General features: G+C 34.9%; 1 protein-coding gene across 12 annotated transcripts in view; it reads right to left on the reverse strand.

Annotated features, from left to right (window-relative positions):
- LOC143229017 (protein Obscurin-like) overlaps positions 1 to 26,555 on the reverse strand; it is a 207,836-nt gene that overhangs the window by 174,518 nt on the left and 6,763 nt on the right. For 6 of the 12 annotated variants that reach the window (XR_013015605.1, XM_076460644.1, XM_076460645.1 and 3 more), the window contains exons 2-8: positions 24,122 to 24,425; positions 22,121 to 22,177; positions 21,892 to 21,960; positions 17,607 to 17,650; positions 17,014 to 17,133; positions 14,903 to 15,478; positions 5,058 to 5,633 (exon numbers count right to left, since the gene is read on the reverse strand). Coding sequence is in view for 11 of the 12 variants with exons in the window: in XM_076460644.1 (XP_076316759.1) it covers positions 5,058 to 5,633; positions 14,903 to 15,478; positions 17,014 to 17,133; positions 17,607 to 17,650; positions 21,892 to 21,960; positions 22,121 to 22,177; positions 24,122 to 24,425 (1,746 nt within the window). In the remaining variant the exon portion in view is untranslated. The remainder of the gene's footprint in view (positions 1 to 5,057; positions 5,634 to 14,902; positions 15,479 to 17,013; positions 17,134 to 17,606; positions 17,651 to 21,891; positions 21,961 to 22,120; positions 22,178 to 24,121; positions 24,426 to 26,555) is intronic. The other 6 variants (XM_076460653.1, XM_076460652.1, XM_076460649.1 and 3 more) reach the window with 2 other exon arrangements.

The raw sequence follows: 26,555 nt of genomic DNA on the forward strand, positions 1-26,555 counted from the left end.
ATCAGTCATTTTGCTTCTCCCAAAATATTATCTTCAAACTTTCTGAGTATCGAGTAAAATTTGTTCACTCTTTTTTTCAAAATATTTGACTTATATACACTATAACGGATATATCTATTATGTGCGTTCATTTTTCACTTACTAATTATTTTGGAATTATGCGTGAACCTCGCACAGATAGGAGATATTGATTCAAGTCAAAACTCAACGTGGATTAATTGGTATTTTGCTTTTACTCTTGGATTTTATGAATATGAGATTAGATTTAAGATGTTGTCTTCTCAATGTGATATTACAAAAAAAATGTTGTTATTTGTTATTGAGTATAAGCTACACAAAGGGCCGCCTGTCTCTGTCCACTACGGGTATCAAAACCCAGATTTTAGCAGTGTGAGTCTGCAGACATGCCGCTGTGCCACTGGGGATCACAAATAAGAGAAAGGCCTATATGATGGCATGCATTGCTGTTGCAGAGTATACGTACCGCGCAGATAGCCCTGGTGTTGCATTGCGCAAAATTCCAAACCAAAGAAGAGTATACGTACCGCGCAGATAGCCCTGGTGTAGCATTGCGCAAAATTCCAAACCAAAGAAAAGTATACGAACCAGGCTGGATTTAGCAAGGATGTTTGAAAGAAATATCGTAATCGATATTTTGCAGTTTTGAACATTCAGAGAAAAATCTGGGAGATTTTGTAAACTATTTCAATTTAAAGAAACACAGCCTTTCAGTCAGTGTACTTATATTACCCAGAATTTGCCCTATAGAGTACGAATACACCCCAAAATGCGTAATCACACGGGTAAGTTTCGACGTTACGCAATTTATTAATATATACGACAAAAAGGAATATGATATGTTATACAATAAAGTTACATGAAATAACATAATATTGCATAAAGAACTTTTCATAGTACAGAAATACACGATTAAGCCCTATTACACACCTTTTAAAGGTTTGGTTTGGTTTATTTTGAATTTCGCGCAAAGCTATACGAGGGCTATCTGCGCTAGCCAACCCTAATTTAGCAGTGAAAGACTAGAGGGAAGGCAGCTAGTCATCATCACCCACCGCAAACTCTTGGGTTACTCTTTTAACAACGAATAGTGGAATTGACCGTCACTTATTAACGCCCCCGCGGCTGAAAGGGCAAGCATATTTGGTGTGACGGAGATTCGAACCCACGACCCTCAGATTACGAGTCGAGTGCCTTAACCACATGGCCATGCCGGGTCCATTTTAAAGGAAATGATCGTACATCCTTGGTTTGTATTACAGTTACTATAATTGAAGAAAATAATCACATTTGTTAGTTTGTGTTTATGGAAACATTGAACCACTATATTAAAAAAGTACTAATAAACTCTTGGAAATGGTTTCAATGTGTAGTGAAGAAAACAATATTATAAATGTACAACGTTTCGAGATTATGTAGCTCATGACGACATCATCTTGGAAATGTTGTACATTTATAATAATGTTTTCGTCATTACACATTCAAGCTGTCTCTAAACTTTCAGTTTCTAAAGAGTGGATTCCTCATCCATCATCACAGTAAAGACAGGATAATCTAATTATTATTTTAACCTTGCACTCCAGGACTTCCGCATGTACAGAAATTACTAGTAGTAAAGCAAACAATTGTATTTCTATACAAATATAAAACTACTAGTTGTAAGTAAAAGAACTGAATTTCATTGTTCGTGCTCTCCAGCGGTATAGCAATATATCTGCGGATTCATACCGTTAGAAACCAGGTTTCGATACCCGCGGTGGGCAGAGCACAGATAGCGCATTGTTTAGTTTTGTGCTTAATTCAAAACAGAAACTTTGTTCGTGTTAAAATTACTAATCTTTGAACTGGTTTATATACAGTCTATGGAACTCTAACTATGCCCCACTCCAACAATACAAGCCCACCTTCTCAATGACGTCATATGCGAATAGGGAATAACCATGACGTATGAAATACACTTATAGCTTCGGTAAAGACCACAAAATACAACAGCCATTTCAACAACTAAGGGATTAGGTGGAGAATGTAGTTCTAGTCATGTTGTGTACTCAAAACCAACAAAACGGACTTTTAATACTATGCGTAAAAGTGTGAAAGATGTTGCACATCACACAACCGATACTAGTGCAGGTCACATACAAGTGTACTCTAAAAAAATCTTACGTTATCTTCGTATTATGGACAATAGTGGCAGAATAGTTATATGCGGGTCAATTCCTCACCCCAAGCTCTATTGTAGGTCCACAGCAGCGGACATCACAATGCTCTCACACCCTCGTTCCTTTTGCAACGCCTTTTTCTTTTCGTTTTACATTTGTCTAAGTTTCTACAACTCTCGGAAATTGGCGAAACTACGTTGGTCCTTCCAGGAACTTTGATTGTACTGTCTGCAAGTCGCGACAAAGAAAAAACGGCGATACTGCTCTTATATACTGCTCAAATCGCATAACGATGACTTGATTTGTTTGTTTATAGTTAATTAAACACAAAGCTACATAACAGGTTAGCTGTGCTGTGCTCACCATAGGTATTAAAACCCGGCTTTTACTGCTGAGTCACTGCGGGAGGGGGGAAATAAGGCATTATCTACTCTCCTGTAACAAAACCAATCGCAATATAATGAACCTTGTCAAGCATGCATATTCTATACTTGTTTTCTGTGAAGAAATCACTAACAGAAAACTTCTATGGATACCCTCAACCAAGTTCTTCGCCAGGATTGGAGTGTAATCCCACGGGCACAGACTTTAGATCTTGAAAATTCGACGTGTAACCATGTTTCTGCCTTAAATATTGTAAAGAGTAGATCCAACAAAATACTGATAGTAATATTGTACTTTTTGTTACACTTTTGTTTATTTAATTAAACATTCTTTATGGAGAGGGCATTTTTTCTGTTAAAGGTAAACAGCAAATACATTAAATTGTATCTGTAGCTTTAAACTACAACCCGTCTTTATTGTTTAAAACGTAACTTAAAGAATGATCAAATGACACATAAAGGCTTTTTACAACTTGAGAAACTTATTTTTACGAGCTTTCCGCTTGTATACACTTCAGCTTTCCATGGTCAGTGGTCCAGTATAGTCAGGTGGTTAGGGTGATCGAATTGTAATCTGAGGGCCGCAGGTTTGAATCCCCGTCACACCAACACATGCTCGCCCTTCCAGCCGTGGTGGCATTATAATTCTCAGTCAATCCCACTATTTATTGGTAAAAGAGTAGCCCAAGCGTTAGTGGTGAGTGATGATGGCTAACTGTTTTCCCTCTAGTCTTACACTGCTAAACTGTGGTCGAAAAGCGTGGGTTACCCTGGCGTAGCCTTGCGCGAAATCCAAAACAAGCAAATAAATCCATGGTCAGCAAAATATAAAAATAGTTAAGTGCTTAGTTTAATGTTTGTTTTGTGTCTGTAATAAAGAACTGGTATTTGCTTAAAAACCGAATATTTTTAACTTGTGTTCATTTGTTTGAGGCGCATGTCACTCGCTACAGTGTTTTCATTAATCTCTGTTACACCAAAACTTAAGACTTTATATAAACAAACTAAGCTCTCCTTCTTCGAAAATGCATCAACGAACTAATATAATTCGACATAAACTAATAAACATAACACTTAATAAAGTTGTGTCTCGGCTGGTGAGCATTTCAAATACTTAAGACCAACTTCATAAGTCAAACATTAGCTAACCACATCTGGGGTATGTATCAAAGTCTTGATTGTGATGTCTCCAGTTGTGATATTATCACTCTTTTATGCATGGCGTTGGCCAGTGTCAGTGCTCACGTAAAAATGGGGATAACTTGTCGTTATAGGCTGCTGTTTATCGCTGGCTTAAGTTGGAGATGGATTTTTTTTTCTCGGAAGTAAACCGATTAACAAAAACTAAGTTAATAACGAGACAAGAGTTTCTAACAGCTTTTCAAGAACAAATAAGGCTTTTAGAACTAACATCGGATCCAAAATATATTCACACAACTGCAGTAGTTTGACTTGTTAAAAAATTGTATTACTAAGAGTGACTAGCCAGTTACTTAGTCTACAGAGCCCATGTTTGAGAAATATTGGGTTTAATCCCATGTCCAGATTATGTAAAAGTTCAGTTACTAGGTAGCACCGTCTCAAAAACAAAACCTTTAAACGTTGCTGTATCAATACAAAATGTGTCCAAGCTGTTACTTTGCCAGACAGTAGAGCTGAGGTTCCATAATTCGCATAGCCAGGTTGTTGGGACGCTCGAATTGCAATCTGAGGGCCTCAGATTCGAGTTCCTGTCACACAAAAACATGCTTGCTCTCTTAGCCGTAGGGGCGTTATAAGTGACGGTCAATTTTACTAGTCGTTAGGAAAAGAGTAGCCCAAGAATTGACGATGGGTGGTGATGACAAGTTGCCTTCCTTCTAGGCTCACAATGCTAAATTAGAGACGGCTAACATAGATAGATATCGTGTAGCTTTGCGCAAAATATAAAAAAACCAAAGAAACCATAATTTGCGCCTCGTCAGTGGAAGGGATAGGGTGATCCACATTCGAGGGTTATGAAGCATTATCAGTGACATTCAAATTACGGTAATCCAAGAGTTTGTGGTGAGTGTTATTAAAAAACTACTTTCCTCTTATCTATCACTTTAAAATTAGGGGCAAGTAGGCCTCAAACGATGAAGAAGAACGGATAATTACTTACAGTCACAATTATGTTTAAGTTACTTGCTCAACTATTCCAACGTTTTAAGTATCATAATATATTAAACTTGGTGATAACATATGATAATATCCTGAACTTTTATCCGGAACTTTCAAAACAAATTACATGCAAGGAATGTTGTCTAAGTCAAGCTTATAACTGCTGTAAAAATTCACTCATGTGCGCAACGTTATACGCGTAATGGCCATGGATTTGTTTTTGGCAAGGGTATTATAACAGTGAATTTTGGTAACGTTGAACAGAAAGATTGGCAAGATCTATCAGTGAGTAATGTGTCTTGTTTTTATTCTTTGATTGTTTTCATATGTTTAAACATAAAATTGAAAAGCTCACCTCTTTCTTGCTTCCGGTTAGCATTTGCTCTGCATTACACGAATCATGACAGTAACACCCAATCTCCTGGCCATCGTTCTGGTCTGAGCTCCACAGCCATCGACCATTCTGTGGATGAACTTTTCTCTCTAGTAAATTTGCGTTATCTTGTGTGACAATACTGAATTCTAAACATGCCACATTAGGCCAACCATAACTAGTGCTAGCAGTCGAAGAAAGGATAGCTCTGTTGTTGTTTCTGATATTGGTCAATGAACAGTTGTTCAATACATCTGGTTTTGGAGACTGACTAGCAGTGCTAATCCTGCAATCTGTGAAATAATTAAATGTTGAAACACTTCTATTATTGCTAACTGACTGAAAAGTTGACTTAGACGGAAACGAGTGGCCACGTGACAAGCGGTTCAACTCATCTTGCTCAGAAGAGTCAAAATTTTTACATACTACCTGGCAAGGTTCAACCAAAGATTTCTCTGTAAGTGATGCGTTACTTGTGTAACTTGAATCTCCCACAACACAGTCATTAACAGAAGACACTATTCTCAATGAAGAATCAACCTTAGCAGATGGCAGGTCCTTAAAAATAAGTTAATAGACATTAGCTTCAAACAACCTTATCCTAATGCATTTAAAACAACCCTTAAAATAAGGCTGTATTAGCTTCAAATTATATATATATATATATATCGTAATACGTTTAAGATAAGGTTGAATTAGTTTCAAATTATTATTATATATTGTAATACATTTAAAATAACCCTTAAAATAAGACTACAATAACTTCAAACAACCTTATCGTAATATATTTAAAATAACCCTTCAAATGAGGCTGCATTAGCTTCAGACTATCTTAACGTAGCATATTAAAAATAACCATTACAATTCAGCTGCATTAGCTTCAAACAACCTTATCGTAACATATTTAAAATAACTCTTAAAATTATGTTGCAATAGCTTTTAATACCTTTAAACCAGCCCTTAAAATAAGATCGGCGATAAGCTTACGGTCTTGCAACGCAAAAATTCGCGGTTCGATTCCCAGTCGCAGACAGAATGCAGTTAGCCTTTACTACAGCTTTGTACTAAACCAAAAAAAAATTGTTTATCTTTTGGCCTGGAATATAAACCTTAAGTTTGTTTTACATTCCAGGATTAATAGATCAAATATTTATTGTTTTGGCCCATCATGGCCAGGTGGTTAAGGCACTCGACTCGTAATCCGAGGGTCGCGGGTTCGAATCTCGGTCGCACCAAACATGCTTGCCCTCCCAGCCGTGGGGTCGTTATAATGTTACGGTCAATCGCACTATTCGTTGGTAAAAGAGTAGCCCAAGAGTTGGCGGTGGGTGGAGATGACTAGCTGCCTTCCCTCTAGTCTTACACTGCTAAATTAGGGACGGCTAGCACAGATAGCCCTCGAGTAGCTTTGTGCGAAATTCAAAACAAACAAACAATTTATTGTTTTTAAGAAGCAAAAATATTTATCCCATTTTTAAGCATATGAATAATACTAAACAAATGTTAGGTAATACTAAAGACGAAAACTGGGATTTATAACAGGTATGGCTAAGACTAAACAAATGTCGGTTGATCTAAAGATGAAGACTGGAATTTATAAAACGTATGACTAAGACTAAACAAATGTTAGGTAATACCAAAGATGAAAACTGGTATTTATAGCACGTTTGACTAAGACTAAACAAATGTTAGGTATTACCAAAAATGAAGACAGGGATTTGTTACACGTATGACTAAGACTAAACAAATGTCGGTTAATCTAAAGATGAAGACTGGGATTTATAACACGTATAACTAAAACTAAACAAATGTCGGTTAATCTAAATATGAAGACTAGGATTTATAAAACATATGACAAAGATTAAACAAATATTACGTAATACCAAAGATGAAAACTGGTATTTATAACACCTGTGACTCAGATTAAACAAATGTTAGTTTATACCAAAGATTAAAACTGGTATTTATACCACGTATGACTAAGATTAAACAAATGTTAGGTAACACTAAAGATAAAAACTGGGATTTATAACACGTATGACTAAGTCTAAACATTGTTGGGTATCACCAAAGGTGAAGACTGGGATTCAAAAAAGTATAAATAAAACTAAACAAATGTTGGCTAATCTGAAGATAAAGACTGGGATTTATAACATGTATGACTAAGACTAAACAAACATCGGTTAATCTAAAGATGAATAGTGGGATTTATGAAACGTATGACTAAGATTAAATAAATGTTAGATAATACCAAAGATGAAAACTGGTATTTATAAGACTAAACAAATGTTAGGTATTAACAAAAATGAAGACTTGGATTTGTAACACGTATGATTAAGACTAAACAAATGTCGGTTAATCTGATGATGAAGACTGGGATTTATAAAACGTATGATTAAGACTAAACAAATATTAGGTAATGCCAAAGATGAAAACTGGGATTTATAAAACGTATGATTAAGACTAAACAAATATTAGGTAATGCCAAAGATGAAAACTGGGATTTATAACACGTATTACTAAGACTAATCAAATGTTAGGTAACACTAAAGATAAAAACTGGGATTTATAACACGTATGACTAAGTCTAAACATTGTTGGGTATCACCAAAGGTGAAGACTGGGATTTATAAAAACATAATGTTAATGTGGGCGTATTTATACTGTTCAAACTAAAACGAACCTAACATACATATCACAAGAATATAAAGGGTATATAACAAGCAATTAAAGAGGTCAACCTTCGCAGGTAAATGCAATATGTCTCCACGGCACAATCCCAGCGTGGCCATTTCTAACACTAGAAAAATAAAAAAATTGTTGGTATTACTGCATGGAACTTGCAAAAACGTATCTTTATACTCTACACCCCACGTTAAAGTATTGAAATATGGTTAAGTAATTGATCCAAACTCCTAAAATGATTGGTGTATTTAACCTCTTGTTCGCCACCCCCCAGAAATGACTAAAAATGGGTATATCCCAATTTTTTTTTTAATATTTGCACGATACTTTTACGAAAGTACCTTTGTACGAAATCCCACGTAAGTTAGCCGAAACGTGGTGGAATAATTGACAAACCCTAAAATTATGTGTTTTTTTTGTATCTTGACACTAAAAATGGGCAAATCTACCATTTTTGTTTGTCAATGTGTGGATCCTGTAGAAACGTGTTATTGTACTCATTCTCATGTAAACTGGTCAAAATGTGATCGAGTAACTGAACTAAAATCCCCAAATTGTTTTTTGTAAGCTCTAACCCCTTGAAAACACTCAAAATGGACAAATTCAAAGCTTTTGTTACTTTTTTTTTAAGTTAATGTGTCGGATGCATGAAAATTTGACAGCATAAATATGACCGTGCAAAAAACCCAAAATTTGATTTTATTTGGAGGGAGTGTTTGACTTTTGATCCTATATATTTTTTAATGTCTTAGCATATTGAATTAAAGTATAAACCTACGAAGCTTCAAGTCAATCTGCCAAGTGATGAAAGAACTGCAGTTGATTAAAAATTATTTCGAGAAAGTAAGAACAACAGAAAAATGGTATTTATGGAAAGAAACAATCTATATATATATATAAAAAGTACAAAAATAATCTGTGTGTCTGTTTGTTTATTCGTTATCTAACTACTCCTAGGTCGCTGAACCAATCTGAACCAAATTTTGTGGGATGATAACTTGGAAGAAGCATGTTAATAGAGGGTTCACAATCCCATTACCTCCATTACAACTCTTACTGAGCATTTATTATATTTGACATGAGTTAACGTTAACTATATTCACAGATGGCGCCACGTTCTTACAACAAACGAAAAAAAAATCAATAATACAACATACGCACAGTGTGAGAAAAGGACAGACAAACATCTTGTATATCTCAGACAGTGCTCTGTCACTCTCTAAGGAGGAGTGCAACAAAAAGTGGCAATCACTATTGCAATAATAAATAATCTCAGTTGAAGATTATGCTACAACAGCCATAATGAGACTGATATGAAGAGCCGCTTCTTTGTTATACTCACTTCTCAATTCATCTCATGACCTTTCGTAAGACACTTCTGCGGACAATGACTGTCAATTAATTAATCACGTGAAACATAAAATCCACCCACACATTTTTATTAAGTTCATAATTTGTACAAAGAACGGGTACCTCGGTTAGTAATACATAAAAGTAAGCAATATCAGAGTACGTAAAAACAACTCGGCAAAATTTTAGGGAAAAAAACTACAATTTTAACTCAATTCTACAATATTACAGTTATACATATTCAAAAATCATAAGAAAAATTTAGGAAAAAATTCTGTAGTTTTTTTTCAATTTCGCGCAAAGCTGCTCGAGGGTTATCTGCTCTAGCCGTCCCTAATTTAGCAGTGTAAGATTAAACAGAATGCAATTAGTCATCACCACCAGCTGCCAACTCTCGGGCTACTCTTTTACCAACGAATAGTAGGATTGACCGTCACATTATAATGCCCCATGGCTGAAATGGCGTACATGTTTAGTGTGACGGTGATTCTAACCCGCTACCCTCAGATTACGAATCGAATGCTTAAACAGAGTTGGCCATCCCGGGCATTTACAGAAGTGAAAAATCATAAATCATCCAACAAACAAAAACAGTTTTCTCTCTTAGTCTGTGTGTACGTTATATACTTTACATTTAAGCTACATATGGTTTCACACATATACTTTCTTCCTAAACAAATAAATATTCTGATTACCATAAAAACATATTGTTATTATGTGTTGACCACAGCCATGTACTCTGAGTACTTAAGTTCTTTCTGTAAAATTTTTTATCATCAGAATTATTATATGAAGTAGTAAGAATAAAGGTTTTAGGGTAAAAAATTGTTCTAACATACTGTTGAATTTTCATGACTGGTTAAAATAACACAAATATTTTAATAGAAAGTGTTTCAGGTTACGGTGACTGAGATTTCATTAGGCCTAATATCATAAGGCAGCTCAATTCTTAACAACGCTAAATTAATCTCAAGAATTCTCTTCTGCAATATATTAACTATATTAGAAATGAACTCGCATAATAAAATTCAGCTTCATTATGAAACCTTAGAAAATTATTTAATTTTTTTGTCATTCAACTGTCTTCTGCACCTGTAGTTACTGTAATATTGTGTAGTCGTATTATCACAATTTCGATCAAACATGACGAAGATCATATAACGGCAGCTTTAATTACTAATCTTCCTTCACATAAATTTAACTATTTATTTGCGCATTTTGATTTTATGAGGACTGCGGCTGCATGTTTTTTGTTTTGTTTGGTATAGTGTTTGTGTTTACCGATAGATAACTCTGTCTTACTGGATGTTTGTGGTTTAGCACAAAGCTTCACAATGAGTCAATCTGTTATCTTACCATCACCAATTCTAGATATTAGGACCAACTATATTTCAAATATGGCAGTGTTTCGTAATTATTTTCTCACAATGGACCACTTCAAGAGATGACCATGCAATTAAGAACTGGGCATGAGCTTGTTGGGGAATATATTATTCCCAACTATATTTTTGCTTATTTTATACTTAAAAGATTGTTCTAAATGTAGTACGAGTCACCGCAGAGATCGGTGATCAAAACATTGCAAAATCCGATCATAGTGCCACTTATTGAGAACCAGTGGTATAAAGACTTCAGCACGAGAGAAAAAAAAAAAAAAGCCTTTATATAAACATCGAATCTCAAACATTTCAAGAATACAACCACGTGCAACCAATAAAACTTTTACTCAAATGTTTTACTGAACAACTGATAAAATGCGATCTTAGATCTTTCTGTTAAACAAGAGATTACTTATATTTTTCATATAGGCAATTTGATTCGGGAATGAATAGATAATTCTCAAACGTCACATTTAATGTTCTTATAAATTATTTAAAATATTTTAAAATAATGCTCATTTATAACGACATTGCTGTCTACTATATAACTGGAAGCTCGACAAGATAAATTGTCAAGAAGTGCTGAATTGTGCTAAAACCGAGTCTTTGCTAAAAATAAATGAACTGGATACAAAGTTTAATGGTATTGTGGATTGATCACGTTGATTCTATTTCCTCCGGACTTTTTCCATGCTGATCAACTTACTCAAGAGGGTGTATCAGACTGAATAAACCCCACGTTACTTGGTTGGATGGGTAAAATCAGACTTACCCAGTGCACTTAATACTATCCACGTGACTGGTCATTCCTATTTAAGCATAAGGAATGCTGTAACATTGAGGTATCATCTGATCTGCCACTGGAGAACACATCTGCCGACCTTCATGCACGAAGTACAACTTTACAAATTTCACACAAGGGTAGACAATGGGTATCAGCACCATTAGAATGACAAAGAACAAAGGTTGGTAGAATCATATCAAGTTAATAATTTTCTTTACCACGTATCATATAAAAACTTCACATTAATAACTTTTGGAAAAATTCTACGTGAAATAAAAAGTTTTTTATTTATTTAGAATTAAGCACAAAACTACACAATGGGCTATCTGTGCTCTGCCCACCACGGGTATCGAAACCCTATTTTTTGTGTGTAAGTCCGCAGACATACCACTGTGCCACTGGGAGGCAAATAAGAAGGTAGAAAAAACACAGTACATCTATACATCGTAATATCTCGTTATTATTTATGTAACCAAGATGATGAATGATCTACAAAGAAGTTTGGAACTAAACTGCAGCACAAAAGTCATTAAAAAATAAAGAGAAATATGGACTTGTGATATGTGGGCATGTCACATGTTTCGTACTGTTTTAGTGATACAAAGAGTTTCAAAAGTTTTTCAGTTATGTGGTTTCTGTGCTGTAATGGCAATAACACATGGTCTAGAAAGTAATAAGTATTACCTTATTTTAATTTCTTCATTTCTTTGTTTCCTACATATATAATATCTCTTCTGCTTGAAAGGATATTGTTATAATATATAGCATCCGGGTTGAAAGGATTGGCACTGCAATATTCTTTTCTGCCGTATTATGATGTTAATTACATGAAACAGATGACCAATGCTTTGAGGGAACAAATGTCATGAACTGATGTTTCATCCAATGGGCAAAGAAAACGAGTTTACCTGTTCAATTAAGATACATTTTATTTAGCAGTTTCTAGTACGAGATCGTCAACTTAAGATTTTTTTAAAGAATATCTTGCTTTAGTGTTTCAAAGATTAACCATGAGAGTAAGAAAGATGTGGAGCTAAACACAGGCGAGTAAAAGTAACTGTAAGCCAAATAAAATTGAGCTTCAATTCGATAGACGGGATGCCCCAACACAATTTGGGTTTTACTTCTGCTAGCACTTCAAAAACAAGAACACACTATGTGATGACATACCCTGTGGTTTGTGTCTCAGTGTTTGATGTTTGTTTTCTGGCTGTGTTTTTACTTATTGCACATATATAACAGACTCATTGTGTTCCAAGAAAAAATAAAATTTAGAAAAAAGTCAATGAAAGTTTACTGGCCATAGTCCTATATAGGACGCTCGCCATCTTAAATCGAGAATGAAGTTTTTTAACGCAAAAAAACCAAAAAAACAACAATGACATCATATCACTGTTGTGTTCAGATCTGCACTAATGATGTAGAATAAGACACATCTCTCTTGTTCCACAGCTTTCCCACAGATGGTAAAAGAAGGAAACGATGGCTTTCAAAGATCCAATGAAATAAAGGTTCTCTGTTTACAGTAAATAATGCAAAACTAAACTGCAAATTTACGTAGGCCTGCCTTAATACAAGTAATCTGACCTGGGCCTACAATAAGGTTATAGGAAAGTTTAAACATATAAAGAAAAATATAGCATTATATTATTCAGACACGTAACCAACTAAACATAAAATGAGTGGAGACCTGGGACACTTAATATTGAAGAGAAGTTTGTCACTAATGGTAATGGTAATGATAATGGCACAAAAGATACAAATCGATTCTAGTTTTTGCAAGTTAGGATGATTTCATTGTAGTCCATGTTCAAGTAACAGTAATGTACCAAATGACAGATAAACCTCCTGTGAACCGCTTTGCTTTAAGTCTCAACTTGATAATAATAATAAAGGTTTTGCGTGGTTATTGAGAGATTATAATATATTAAGTTTCGATCCTCTGTTTCACTATCAAAGGATAGGCCTAAAGTGAGAACATCTAACCCCCTAATACTGAATATTCAAACTAGTATGTAGTTTAATTCATCAAATTATGTCACACAACACTGCATAATTAATAATAAATATCAAAATAAAAATTACAAACACAAGATAATGAATGCAGAACTTCCCACACAATTCAGTTTTAGGCTTATGTCTACGACACAAAATGTAACAAATGACATACCTTTAATATCATGTTCATATGACCCATGGATGAACTTGTAGTATTTTGTGAGATGTTCTCTAGACATTTTTTGAATGTCTGTGAATGATTGTAATAGCGTTACCCACTGAAATAACGGATACAGCAGCTAGGTTAATTGTTTATCCGGGATCTCTCAGGCCCTTGTTTGCAGTGTCACTGTTTAACTACGATAGGCTTATACACGACTCGTTAAAACCCTTGTTTCGATTTTTTTTTAAATAGAATGAGGCATGAATAGAAGGTATAGAACGTTCTGTGTAATTTAGCAGTGAATATACAGGCAGTACTATAAATAAATATATATACTATATCTTTAAAGTCCGACTCTTGGTGTTAACATACAAATTTTGGTACCTAACAAGCTAACGAAGCTAGAGAGAATGCGATATTTAACAGAACATTATTTATAAAATGACTAGAGATATCAAACTAACTTCAATCAACCATATATTTAACTAAACCTTTCTCTCACTATTTTAAAAACTTCCTATCAGTAAATAGTACCTAACAGACACACACAAAGTGGATGCTGTCAAAATTACGTCAATAACGTATAAAAAATAACGAATTACTTATCTTGTGAAGCACGAGTGCTTTCTCAACAAAACCAATTACAAAACTCATAAAGCGTGAAACCGTGAGTACTTTAAAAAAGAACCCATTATTAAACTCGTGTAGCATTAATACTTTCAAAAATTATCAGTTACTAAACTTGAGAAGTACTAGTACGTTAAGAAAATCAATTATGAAACTCGTGAAAAGTAGGTACTTTGAGAAAATAACCAATCATGAAACTAATAAACCGCGAGTACTATTGAAAAACAACCAGTTATGAAATTAGTGAAGCATTATTCCTAGCTTTGGATACAAGATATAACCAACTGCTAAACATTTGTTCATCTGAATTCATTTTTAGCTGGAAGAAAGAAAAGTTTTGCCTGTTTTAAGCAAATAAGCTTCACGGGGCGCTGCGTGCACCGCAAGAAATCGAACCCAGAATTTTAGCGTCATAAATATTTCAAAACGTCCTGTGCACCGGCATTCTAATTAAAACGCCTCAGGTTAAGTTTTAAATTATCGCATATGCCAAAACAACTTCTAGAAATTTACACTTTCACTGGCTTCTCAGGAAATAGCACGATTGTTTTATTACTGTTACTAATTTTTACTGACGTAATGTATGAGACATTCTTATAGGCCTTGTCTAATTTATATTAATGAAATCTCTGTATATTTATCTGATTAATATTCATTTATACGTCTGCAAAAAAAATACAATAAAACATGTTCGTCAGTTTGCTTACTCTTATAGTTTACCATCTCCTTAACACTCTCCACGTTTCCTTTATGATGGCGCCATCTGTTGGTGTGTTTAGTTTTTAAAATATCGGATAACATATGTACTAAAATAACTAAATAATATTATAACTACACTTACTTTTGTGTTATTATTAGTCATTGACTTCCCTGAGGTACAACAGTCATGACAGTAGCAGCCAATGGTCTGGCCATCGCTCTGTTCTGAACTCCACACCCATCGATCATCTAATGGATGAATTGCTCCTCTTGGCGACGTTGTGGTATCTTGATTGTTATTAATTCCAAAACACAGTCTTTTGGGCTCACTTGGCATCGTGCTCGGGTCTACATTTTGGTTTTCATTGACTTTTGAACTGCGACTTAACTGAGCGGCTGACAAGAGATTGACTTTTACACTAGTGTTTGTTACGGACTCTATGCATTTTGCGACCTGATCCGGGAGTAAGTACACTCCTGGAGAAACATTGCTATCGTCACCACTAAATTCAGACAGAAACGAAAGATCAGTTAACGGACTATCCACTTCGATTTGTTCAATTTGCTCAAACGTGTGACCAGAAGAAAAAGTCAATTGACTAGGTTTATCCACGTATTGCTCTATATTTGTTTCAATGTTATAGTTGCTTTGATCTTTCAAACAGTAGCCATTATTTATAACATTCGCTGCAGTGTTTTCCTGGCCAGGAAGAGAATCCTATATGACAATTACAAATATATATATTAGATTCAAAATGAGGAACTCTAAACACAGTGTTTTATTTTCGAACTTTTATTAATGTTTTACCTAAAAGATCTTATTTTTTAAAAGACTGTTGAGTCTTGTGTATCTCGAAAACCTGCTCTAATAGTTAAGCTTCCCGATATCACGAATACGGAAACGTTGGAAAGTTTAACCATTATAAATGGTTTACATTTTTCATGGTTATTATCGCCTGATTGGCCCATCAGTCGCACTGGTAACTCCAATACTTAACTGATATAAACTCCATTCAAGATTTATCCCCACAATATTCAAATGCATTCTATGCATATTTGTTTCTTTAATCTTCTTTAGATTCTATTGCATTCAAAATTAACTGTATAAAATATTTGGCATTTCATACAACCCCAGCATATTTTTATTCTTTAATACTATGCCTGACATGGTCAGGTGGTTAGGGCGCTGGACTCACAATTCCCTTCCAACCAAACATGCTCGGCCTTTCAGCCGTTGGTGCGTTATAATTTGACGGTATATCCCACTTTTCTTTGATAAAAAAGTAGCCCAAGAGTTAGCGGTAGATGGTGATGACTAGCTGCCTTCCCTCTAGTCTTATAATGCTAAATTAGGGACGGCTAGCTCAGATAGCCCTCGTGTAGCTTTGCGCGAAATTCAAAACAAACTTTAACACAATAACCTGAAAAAAGCTGTGCACGAACAGGTAAACAGTTGTAAAACGCTATCCTTTAATAAACCTTTTGTGGGAGATTGTCATACAGAGTGTTCGGAAAGTCACTGTGCACTTATATATTTATTAACAGACAAAACTGCGCAGTGACTTTCCGAATACCCTGTAGAAGTCTAACCTTGGATGTAAGTTGCGGAATAGGCCCGTGCTATTCTGCTTTGTTTGTTTGCTTATGAATTTCGCGCAAAGCTACACGAGGTCTATTTGCAATAGCCATCCCTAATCTAGCAGTGTAAACTAGAGAGAAGGAAGCTAGTCATCACCACCCACCGCCAACTCTTGGGCTACTCTTTTATCAACGAATAGTGGTATTAACCATTACATATGCCAACAGCTAAAAGAGCGAATGTGATGGGGCTTCGAATTCGCGACCCTCAGATTGCGAATTGAGCGCCTTAACCACCTGGCCATGTCGGACCCATGCTATACTTTGAATAATTTGTTTAAGAAAAAAAAATTGTATTCCTTGCTTCGCTCGCCAGTACTTCCTTGCACTTGTCCTCTTCTCCTCCCCATTTGTAAATAAAGTTAGGCGCCCATGACAAAGGTAATATATATATAAAACTGATGATACACACCATTCAAATAAATCTGAATTTAAGGGAAACGTTCATTTGCAATAAGAAAGAAACAACACACCAAAACTCACTCAGATACAGTTGTAATTACAGAAACAAAAAAACAAAATGTTTACCTTTTTGGAGTTTCAGTTCCCACTAGTATTATATAACAGAAACAAGTAATTAAAGATTGTAACACTTTTGAGGTCGTTAACTCTAACCTGCGATGATAAATGATCAAATACATCGTCCTGTAAGTTGAACTCTGAACATAAATCATCTTCCTCCTCGAACGTTAGACTTCCTGTTACTTCCCCATTGGCCAAGTCTTCTATAATTCCCTTGAAGATAGTTAAAAGAATAGATTTAGAAGTTCAGTATTTTTATTTGCAATTCTCTGCGTCACATTACCACACAAAGAAAGTTGTTGTTTTTTAAATTAATTTTCTAGCTAATATTATCACCTTGACATTTTTTCTTATAGAACCTTTCAGTGTTTGAATTTATAAGTGCAATCTTTTATATCCTTACAACAAACAGCATTTTGTTTTGTTTGAATGGTCACATGTAACATATTTTTCAAAAACAAACAAAGAAACTAAAGCATTATAAATTTACTACAACAATTTTTTTAAAGTCGCGGACTTACTTGTTACTTTAGACACAAGTATTAGAAAGGCTCCAATGAGCAGAGATTCGTACAATTAATAAATAAAAGTGAAAACTATTTATCTTAGCTGTATACCTCATGACTACTAAAGGTGATTGGAGTTTTCGATTTACAAAAGATAAAAGAAAAAATCCAGTAACTTACTTGAATTTGTTCTGAAGCAGTTAAAGATTTTCGGTTCGATTGCCCTGAAAACATACACACATGTAAAATTATTTCAGTTGTAAAGAAGTTTGAATTGTTAGTTTAGTTTATTGTTGTTGTTTTTTTCTAAATTAGTACAAAATGTATACAGTGTGTCCGAAACATCTGGAACCACAGATGGTTTCAGTTTTTTCTTAATTTCAGATACGTGACTGATTATGTCGCTGTCAACGCACGAGAAACAGCATGTGAAACACATTCTATAAAATTTGTTGAAATGCCTGTGTTCCAGATTTTTCGGACACACTGTACATAAATACAGTAGGGCTTGGGGCGAGATATTTTGACAGTCGCCTTCTAAGAGCATCATTATTTTGGATTAACTTACCAGAAAACTTAACCACGCACGAAAAGGTGACAGAACTCTTGCCCATAAATAAAAGTTTACAGACAAGAACACTAGACCGCACGTGAGTTTGTTTGTTTGTTTTTCAATTTCGCGCAAAGCTATTCGAAGGCTATCTGTGCTAGCCTTCTCTAATTTAGCAGTGTAAGACTAGAGGGAAGGCAGCTAGTCAATACCACCCACCGCCAACTCTCGGGCTACTCTTTTACCAACGAATAGTAAGATTGATCGTACCCTTATAACGTCCCCATGGCTGAAAGGGCGAGCATGTTTGATGCGACGGGGATTTGAACCTGCCGCACGTGAGACATGACAAAAAATTTAAACGCGCAGCATTTGGCAAAATATTTAAAAAAAATATATATATATATTTTAATTTCGCGCAAAGCTACACGATGGCTATCTGCGCTAGTCGTCCCTAATTTATCAGTGTAAGACTAGAGGGAAGGCAGGTAGTCATCACCACCCACAGCCAACTCTTTGGCTACTCCTTTACAAAAAAATCATGTTTCTGGGATTCACTGTAACATCATAACGGCTCCAAAGCTGAAAGGGCGAGCATGTTTGGTGTGACGAAGATTCAAACCCGCAACCCTCGGACTACTAGCCATACGCCTTAGCCTCCTGGCCATACCGGACCCATTTCAAAAGAACATTTTAGTAATCTCACGTGATGTTATATCTGATTTTAGAATGCATACCCGAATATGATAATTCTGAAAATCCACTGATTAACGTTATAAATCATAATTACGCTAAACATTAAAACAAAACTCAACGAGCTGATATATAAAAAAAAAAAACATTTCATTTCTATACATTTTCTATTATTGATTCGTTACCCATTATAGTTAGTTCTCTTCTAACTGGGCCCAGCATGGCCAAGCGCGTAAGGCGAGAGACTCGTAATCCGAGGGTCGCGGGTTCGCGCCCGTGTCGCGCCAAACATACTCGCCCTCCCAGCCGTGGGGGTGTTATAATGTGACGGTCAATCCCACTTTTCGTTGGTAAAAGAGTAGCTCAAGAGTTGGCGGTGGGTGGTGATGACTAGCTGCCTTTCCTCTAGTCTTACACTGCTTAGGGACGGCTAGCACAGATAGCCCTCGAGTAGCTTTGTGCGAAATTCTCAAACAAACTCTTCTAACTTTTTTAAAAATTTACTAAAAACGTTTGGCATATTTGTTTGTTGTTAAACGCAAAACTGCACAATGGGATATATATACTTTTGAATTTAGCTGAATTTGAACTGAGTTTTGGTGAAATAATTAAGTTTCTATCTCCATTAATTAGCAAATTGTGTGAACATAATACAGTATACTCCCTTAAAACTGGAATTAAGGTATAGTAAATGGCATCGCATAAAATGTCTTTATAGTATAAATGTCTGAGGCAGATAACGATATAAGGCACATATCATTGTTGATTTAAATACTGATAAAATTTAGGATGTTAAGAACACAAGTCCATCCTCTCTGTCTGTACTTACCGCTGGTACAGCGGTAAGTCTACGGATTTACAACGCTAAAATCACGGGTTCGATTCCCCTCGGTGGACTCAGCAGATAGTCCGATGTGGCTTTGCTATAAGAAGACCCCCCCCACACACACACATCCTGTCTGAAATATTCCAATCAAAATACGTTAGATTTATGGTAACTAGGAAAAAGTGCCTCCATGTTTCCCTTTAAATAATAACAAATAAAATTCGAACTAAACTAACAGTACTGACGCAAATCTATAATCTAGGCTACCATCAGCAGTAACATACCAACACTTAACAACATGTTACTGAAAAGTAATTTACAGTTTCGGTGAAAATTGCCTATAATTAAGTATAAAACATACGATTCTTACACACATTTTCTGTTCTCTGTTTCTGATTAATCGTCTAATGAATACATTTAGAACACAAGTTCTTTTTTGAACATTCTTGGGTTCCCTAAAAATGCACAAACTTATAGCCTCCGGATATACGTGATTCTAGCTAAGGTAAATAACTAATGGATAGACATTTTAAATGTTACAAACTGCTTCCGCTATTTATAACTCACATTGTTAATGTAACATGTCACGTTACTCTGAAGGTATCCTTCTTTACAACTTCAGATTGTTAAGGTATTGCGTCACGTGACCATTATAGTATTATTTTAAGTTGCCACAGAAACAGGCTTAATGTTGTTTTATTATATAGCAGGTCCGTACGCAAAATATTTCAAAGCAGGGTTCTTATTTGAGAGATCAAAAGTCGACAGATATTGTGCTAATGCTATGGGTTTCTGGGAACATGTCCCCCAGAAAATTAGTAAAAAACAGGTGATATGACGTTAAATCTGGAACCAGCTTAAACTACTCAGCTGTGTACATAAATATCTAATGAAATGTCAACAAATCATCTTTCTATCGTAATAGTGCATGGAGAGCTAAACTTAAATTAGCATAAATATGTGTTTTTAATTATAATAAAATACTCTACCCATCTACATGCACAGTAGCTATTAATTGTTAAATTATATTACTAATTTGAAACAACTCTGGTCAACAATAGTATATTAGCTATTTTAATCATTAGCTGTTATATATGCACATGAATGTACTACTGAAATATCATGTTAAGATGCTTCATTCTTCTGGAGCGCCTTTCTACAAATAAGTTACATACAATTTCATTGTTCATAGCAGTGCTGTAACGATTATGTATTAAACCGAGAGCACTCAATCTTTATTCAGTTTGTGTACATCTCAGATTCAACCGACAGAGGGCAGATGCCGAAAATTCAAATGAACACGTGTGGCAGTGTGGAAAATATTGCCAGTAACATAATGATAATTGGTACACTGAAGTACATTTTTAAACGGTCAGCCAGTATCTGAGGGCCTGTTCTGGAGAGGTAAGGAAAGCCATCTTGTCTTCCATCGATGAAGCTTTTCGTCACTTGTTATGAGTTAGCTATTGTTATATTGTTACGTCACGTTACTAGAACTTTCTGAATTTTTCTTCTTTCAGTTGAGTATTACTGCATCAGAATATTTAGTATTGCGTGGAATTTTCTAGAATTCTATCAGGTTATAAATACCCGTCGAATAATCGTTATTTAGAGCTAGACTGCGTAGTTTTGAGTTTAGCGATAAAGAGCGTATAATGGCAGTTTTTAAAGTGAAATTATCAAATACTTTATTGCTATAACAGAGCAAGGAAGAATAATTAGTCTCGTCAATTTTGTTCTAAAGTAACTGAGCCAGCCTGTATGGACTTTGACGAAGGAGAGACAATTATTTAAACCTCTAGATACAACTGTGATAATCAAGAGTGTAATGAGGATTTGTATATACTTCAGACTTGCTTTAATATCATATTTTAAAATAAGTAAATTGAGCTGTTATTTGTTTATTGTTGAAATTTATCGCCAACAAGTCACAGACACCTACTGTAAAGAATCCGGCTAACAAAACATGATAGTAGCAATACGACTTGGGATTTCAATTATAAAATATCAATAGAAGCCATTGCATGTGATTATTTTGAACTAAACAACGCTAATGCTTCATCAGAATAATACAGACCGTGTAGAAAACATTAAATATCATAAGTAGCTGTGCTATAACTATATAAGCATAATTTCTTTACATCACAAAAATATGAGGTTCAGCCGGACCCCTCGACCCCAACACGTTTGCAAAAAATAATCTGGAAACAGCAATGGAATGTATAAAACCTATTTTCTAATATTTTTACATATATCTGAAAACAAAAACATACAGATTTTCCACGAATACAAAATAAATGAATAGTTTTTTTTATTTTATATTTTAAAAATGTAAAAATAATGTTAGAAAGAATCGTGACATTCGTCCAAGGACGTAATCATGAAAATATATTTACCTTCTGGATCCTCGTCACTTCGAGAACCATCGTCAATAAGAATCACTAATCCTGACTGAGTTTCGTCATCTGAATGAATGATGGTAATATATAGATTAAATACGTCATAATTCATAAATATAAGGGTAGAACAAATATGAAAAACATAAGTTGTGTCAATACTAATTGTCCAAAGAATATTTGGTAAAAAATATATAAATTGAGAATTAGAGATAGCTAAATACTTTACCCTCAACATTGTACGTAAAGGATTCACTCATTTCCTCAGTGACAGAAATCTGTTGAGCTGAAATATGAAAATACACTCACTGTATTTATGTGATAAAGCAATTGATATCACACAAACTTTGGAAGGTTAAATAAAGTCTTAGTAAAATTAACGAATCTAACTGGCAAATACGTTGCTAGTACTAACGATTGATTTGACTGGGATAAAGTTATGATATTAGATTTCTTTCGTTCTATCACAGAAAGCATATTTTAAAACTACTAAAAAAAAGAACATTCAGTCATTGTGCTAGTCGTGTTTTTTGGTTATTTTATTATGATGCTTTTTTTTTGTAAAAAATGTTATCTGCCTTGTCTTGTGTAACTTTGGCATTCGTATTTACTGGTTATACATTTTTAGGGTATGCATATGGTATTCGGCCCAGTATGGCCACGTGGGTTAAAGCGTTCGACTCGTACTCTGAGGGTCGCGGGTTCGAATCCCCGTCGCACCAAATATATTCGCCCTTTCAGCTGTGGGGGCGTTATAATGTGACGGTCAATCCCACTATTTGTTGGTAAAAGAGTAGCCCAAGAGTTGGCGGTGGTTGGTGATGACTAGCTGCCTTCCCTCTTAGTCTTACACTACTAAATTAGGGATGGCTAGCGCAGATAGCCCTCATATAGCTTTTCGCGAAATTAAAATAAAAAACAAAGCATATTGTAATATCATACTTTCAGTGATTTCTGGTCAAAGCAATATACCTACACATATCAGAGCCAAACACCCATAATCAATATTGCTAGTTGAACACGTCAGTCGAACTATGAATGTGCAGTGTCATAAAAGTAAAAAGAGCTTGCAATAAGTAAAATGCACTGATCCTTCGGTTGAGTTCTCTCACTGTTGTGGATATTTCCGGCAATAATCACAGGATTACAGAATGTCTTATAAGAAACATAACCACAGTCGCCGAAACGTGATAATTTTAAGCCTCCCCCCGAGCACAAAAAACCGCCCCCTCTAGGCGTAGCACCAAATTTTGAAATATTATGTCCCAGAAAGCGCTGATTGGTAGAAATAAACTACTTGAATCTGCTATTCAGATTTTTTTTTCATATTTGAATTCTATGAAATGTAAAACAAAGATATAGTTTTATGTAATTCCAATGTTAAGTAGTATTTGCAAACGCCACAGACGAAGCATTCTCCTTCCTTTCTATGTTTACGTTCCTAGCAAAGCATTTTACAGATGCTACTTATGAGCATATTTTTTCAATCAGGAGAAGACGATTTTTTAGATTGTATTAGTGGATTATACAGGGTGTTTAATACAGGGTCACTGTGCATTTATGTATTTATTAACAGACATGTTTCAATATAGAATACAGGAGGTAAATATGAATGACAATTATAAACAATGGTGAAAGTGACCCTCGTTGGCATCAATACAGGCCTGGATCCTTCTTATTTTATTTCTAAACACCGCTATCAGTTGCTAGCTTGAAATAGACTGAATAACATATGATTACAAAACACAGTGACTTTCCAAACACCTTGTAGTTACGTAGTCTAGCGCTTCCAATCTATTTTTCGGTTCTGAAGATTTTTTCCTAAATTTGAGTCGTGTTTTAGCGACCGGGATTCTTAGCGTTTTTGATTGGAAAGTTTTTATTTTTGTGTTTCATTTAACTTATTTCTGCTTAATAAGGTATCTAGCTCTCTGATTTTCGTTTGTTTGAAGTTAAGCACAAACCTACACAATGGGATATCTGTGCTCTGCACACCACGGGTATTGTAACCTGGTTTCTAGCGGTATAAGTCCGTAGACATACCACTGTACCACTGGAGGCGCTTTCTTTATTGTGAGATAAAATATGGTGAAAAGTACTAAGTGCAAAATATCCATTTAATGAAAGTTGATATTTGTATATAATTTCACGAGTAAAATATAAGTTCCCTTGATATATATATATATACACACTGTAGTGTATACTGACCAATAAGTTCATACTGACATACCTGTATCGAAAAGAAATATCTCCGTAAAACAAGACTCATAACCATATTCATTCTCTGCCCTACATTCGTACTCCCCCTCGTCCTTTTCAGTTAAATCAGTCAAAACTAGCTCGTGCCAGCCAGAAGCATCGTGGTATATCTTGTATCTATCATTCATGTGACTCAGTAAATCTCCACACTTGTACCACGAAACAAGGGGGTGCGGTACTCCAGCGACTTGAACAAGAAGGGTTATGTTGCCACCTTTTGATACATCAACTTCCGGTGGTAGTGGCTGAATAAAGTACGGAGGTCCAAGAACCATCTGGAAAAATGGAAGTAGCATGGTTATTGTGCAAAGAATAATTATTAACCCTTGCCACATTTCTCTCCTCTGTAAATAACTTTATTGTACATATGTTAGTACTTCACTAATGATTATATTGCGTATCAAAAATCTATATTTCATCAAATGCTGATTTTAAGCTTGTGCATAATGCCAGGTGAAACATTAAGTGCTGCTATTAGGCCTACATCAAATGTCGCAGCTCCAGTTTTGTCTTCAGATATGCAGAACTTAAGTTGTTCTTGACAATATGCATTTTTTAAAGTGAGAAGTCGAAGAAATTAACACTTACATGTGTTATATAAAATTCACAGGTAAATAAATAAAGCGATAAATAAAACCGTGAATTAACTAGCGTTGATATCAAAGTGATGTAAGTAACTATGAAAGACTATTTTTTTTCCTTATTTGAAATAGTTATAAAATCCTACGTTTGCCTGCGCTGTTCAGTAATCTAAGTTATATTTAATTATTCCAAATACAATTTAAATGTCCAATATTTATTTCCATCTTCTCTCTCAGAACATGTACATGGCATGGTCAAGTGGTTAGGGTGTTCGTTGGCAAAAGAGTTGCTCAAGAGTTGGCGGTGGGAAGTGATTGCTATGTGCTTTCCCTTTCTGCTGAAGTAGTGGCGGCTAGCGCAAACAGACTTCGTGCATCTCTGCACGAAATTCAAAAACAAGCAAAGTAGAATGGCACGTGTCCTTTCTGCCTCCATGACATCTGACGGTGTTGAGCAGAGTACACTTTGTAGCTTTGTGCTTAATTCCGAACAAACAATTTTCTGCTTGTGTGTTTTCGTAAAACATATCATAGTTTTCCTTATTTTTATATATTTTAAGTAATATATGTCACATGTTTATATAACTATATAATTAGTATTATAGCTATACTATAAGATTAGAAAAACAATGGAGCAATAATAACAATTTATTCATTGTCAGACGCACGTTTGTTTGTTTTTTTAATTTCGTGCAATGCTACACAAGGGCTATCTGTGTTAGCCATCTCTAATGTAGCAGTGTAAGACTAGAGGGAAGGCAGCTAGTGATCACCTCCCGCTGTCAACTCTTGGTCTACTCTTTTACCAACGAATAGTGCAATTTGCTGTAACATCCCTACGGTGACGGGGATTCGAACTAGCGACCTTCGAATTACGAATTGAGTGCCTTAACCATCTGGCCATGCCGGGCCTAGACGCATGTTACGACAAACTCGAGGAATAGAACATTACAGATAGTTTTATAATTTAACGAATATTTTAATACCAAAGTTACAATATATTAACCCTGTAAAAGCCGTAACGGCGAAATGTTGGTTTAAATAAGCATATATTATTTTATGTTTATCTGGAGTGTAATGGTCATTTTTTTCTTAACGTTCATCTTCTCTCGTCACATTTCAAGGAATATCTTGCAATTTTTCCGTCTCAATTTGCGGAACGAGATTAATCACATAGGCCTAAGCCTAAATCAAGCATTAAGGATTTCACTATTTTATTATTAAACGTAGACTAAGAGTAAGCTAAATTAAATATATACATCATTACTATTAATTTAGATGTTACCAAATAACGTGCTTTACGAACACTGTGTCTCAAAAGTATGTTTATATTACGTACTTTTGGCATATACGAGGGTATGACTGGTAACTTTTCCTGCGGCTACAACTGCCTTTTAATTTTTTTCTATAAATTATTTTCTACTTACGCAATACTTACTTACGTAATTGCAAAGTAAATACATACCGCACAATTTTCAGCTTATTCGAAAAAAATAAAGAAATAAAAAACAAATACAAATTACTTAACATTTAGGATGCATTGTAATTGTAATAAAACTTTGAAAAACATACAGTTACAAAGAAAAGATCAGACTGTAATAATTTTATTGCTACTCGATAAAGACACTGGTAAAAGGGCCAAAAGCTTTCAAATAAAAGTCCATGTATAATTTTATACATTAATTTACCTACTTTTATCAGTCTTAAAAAACAGAGCTACGTAAAATCATTGTTTTACTTCATATACAATTCTGGTATTTAGACTGCATACGTTTGTAAATTTGTGACATTTCTTTTCTTGAGAATCTCATTTATATCTCTTAA

The sequence above is a fragment of the Tachypleus tridentatus genome, chromosome 10 (genome assembly GCF_004210375.1).
Source record: "Tachypleus tridentatus isolate NWPU-2018 chromosome 10, ASM421037v1, whole genome shotgun sequence".
Taxonomy (NCBI): Eukaryota; Metazoa; Arthropoda; class Merostomata; order Xiphosura; family Limulidae; genus Tachypleus; species Tachypleus tridentatus.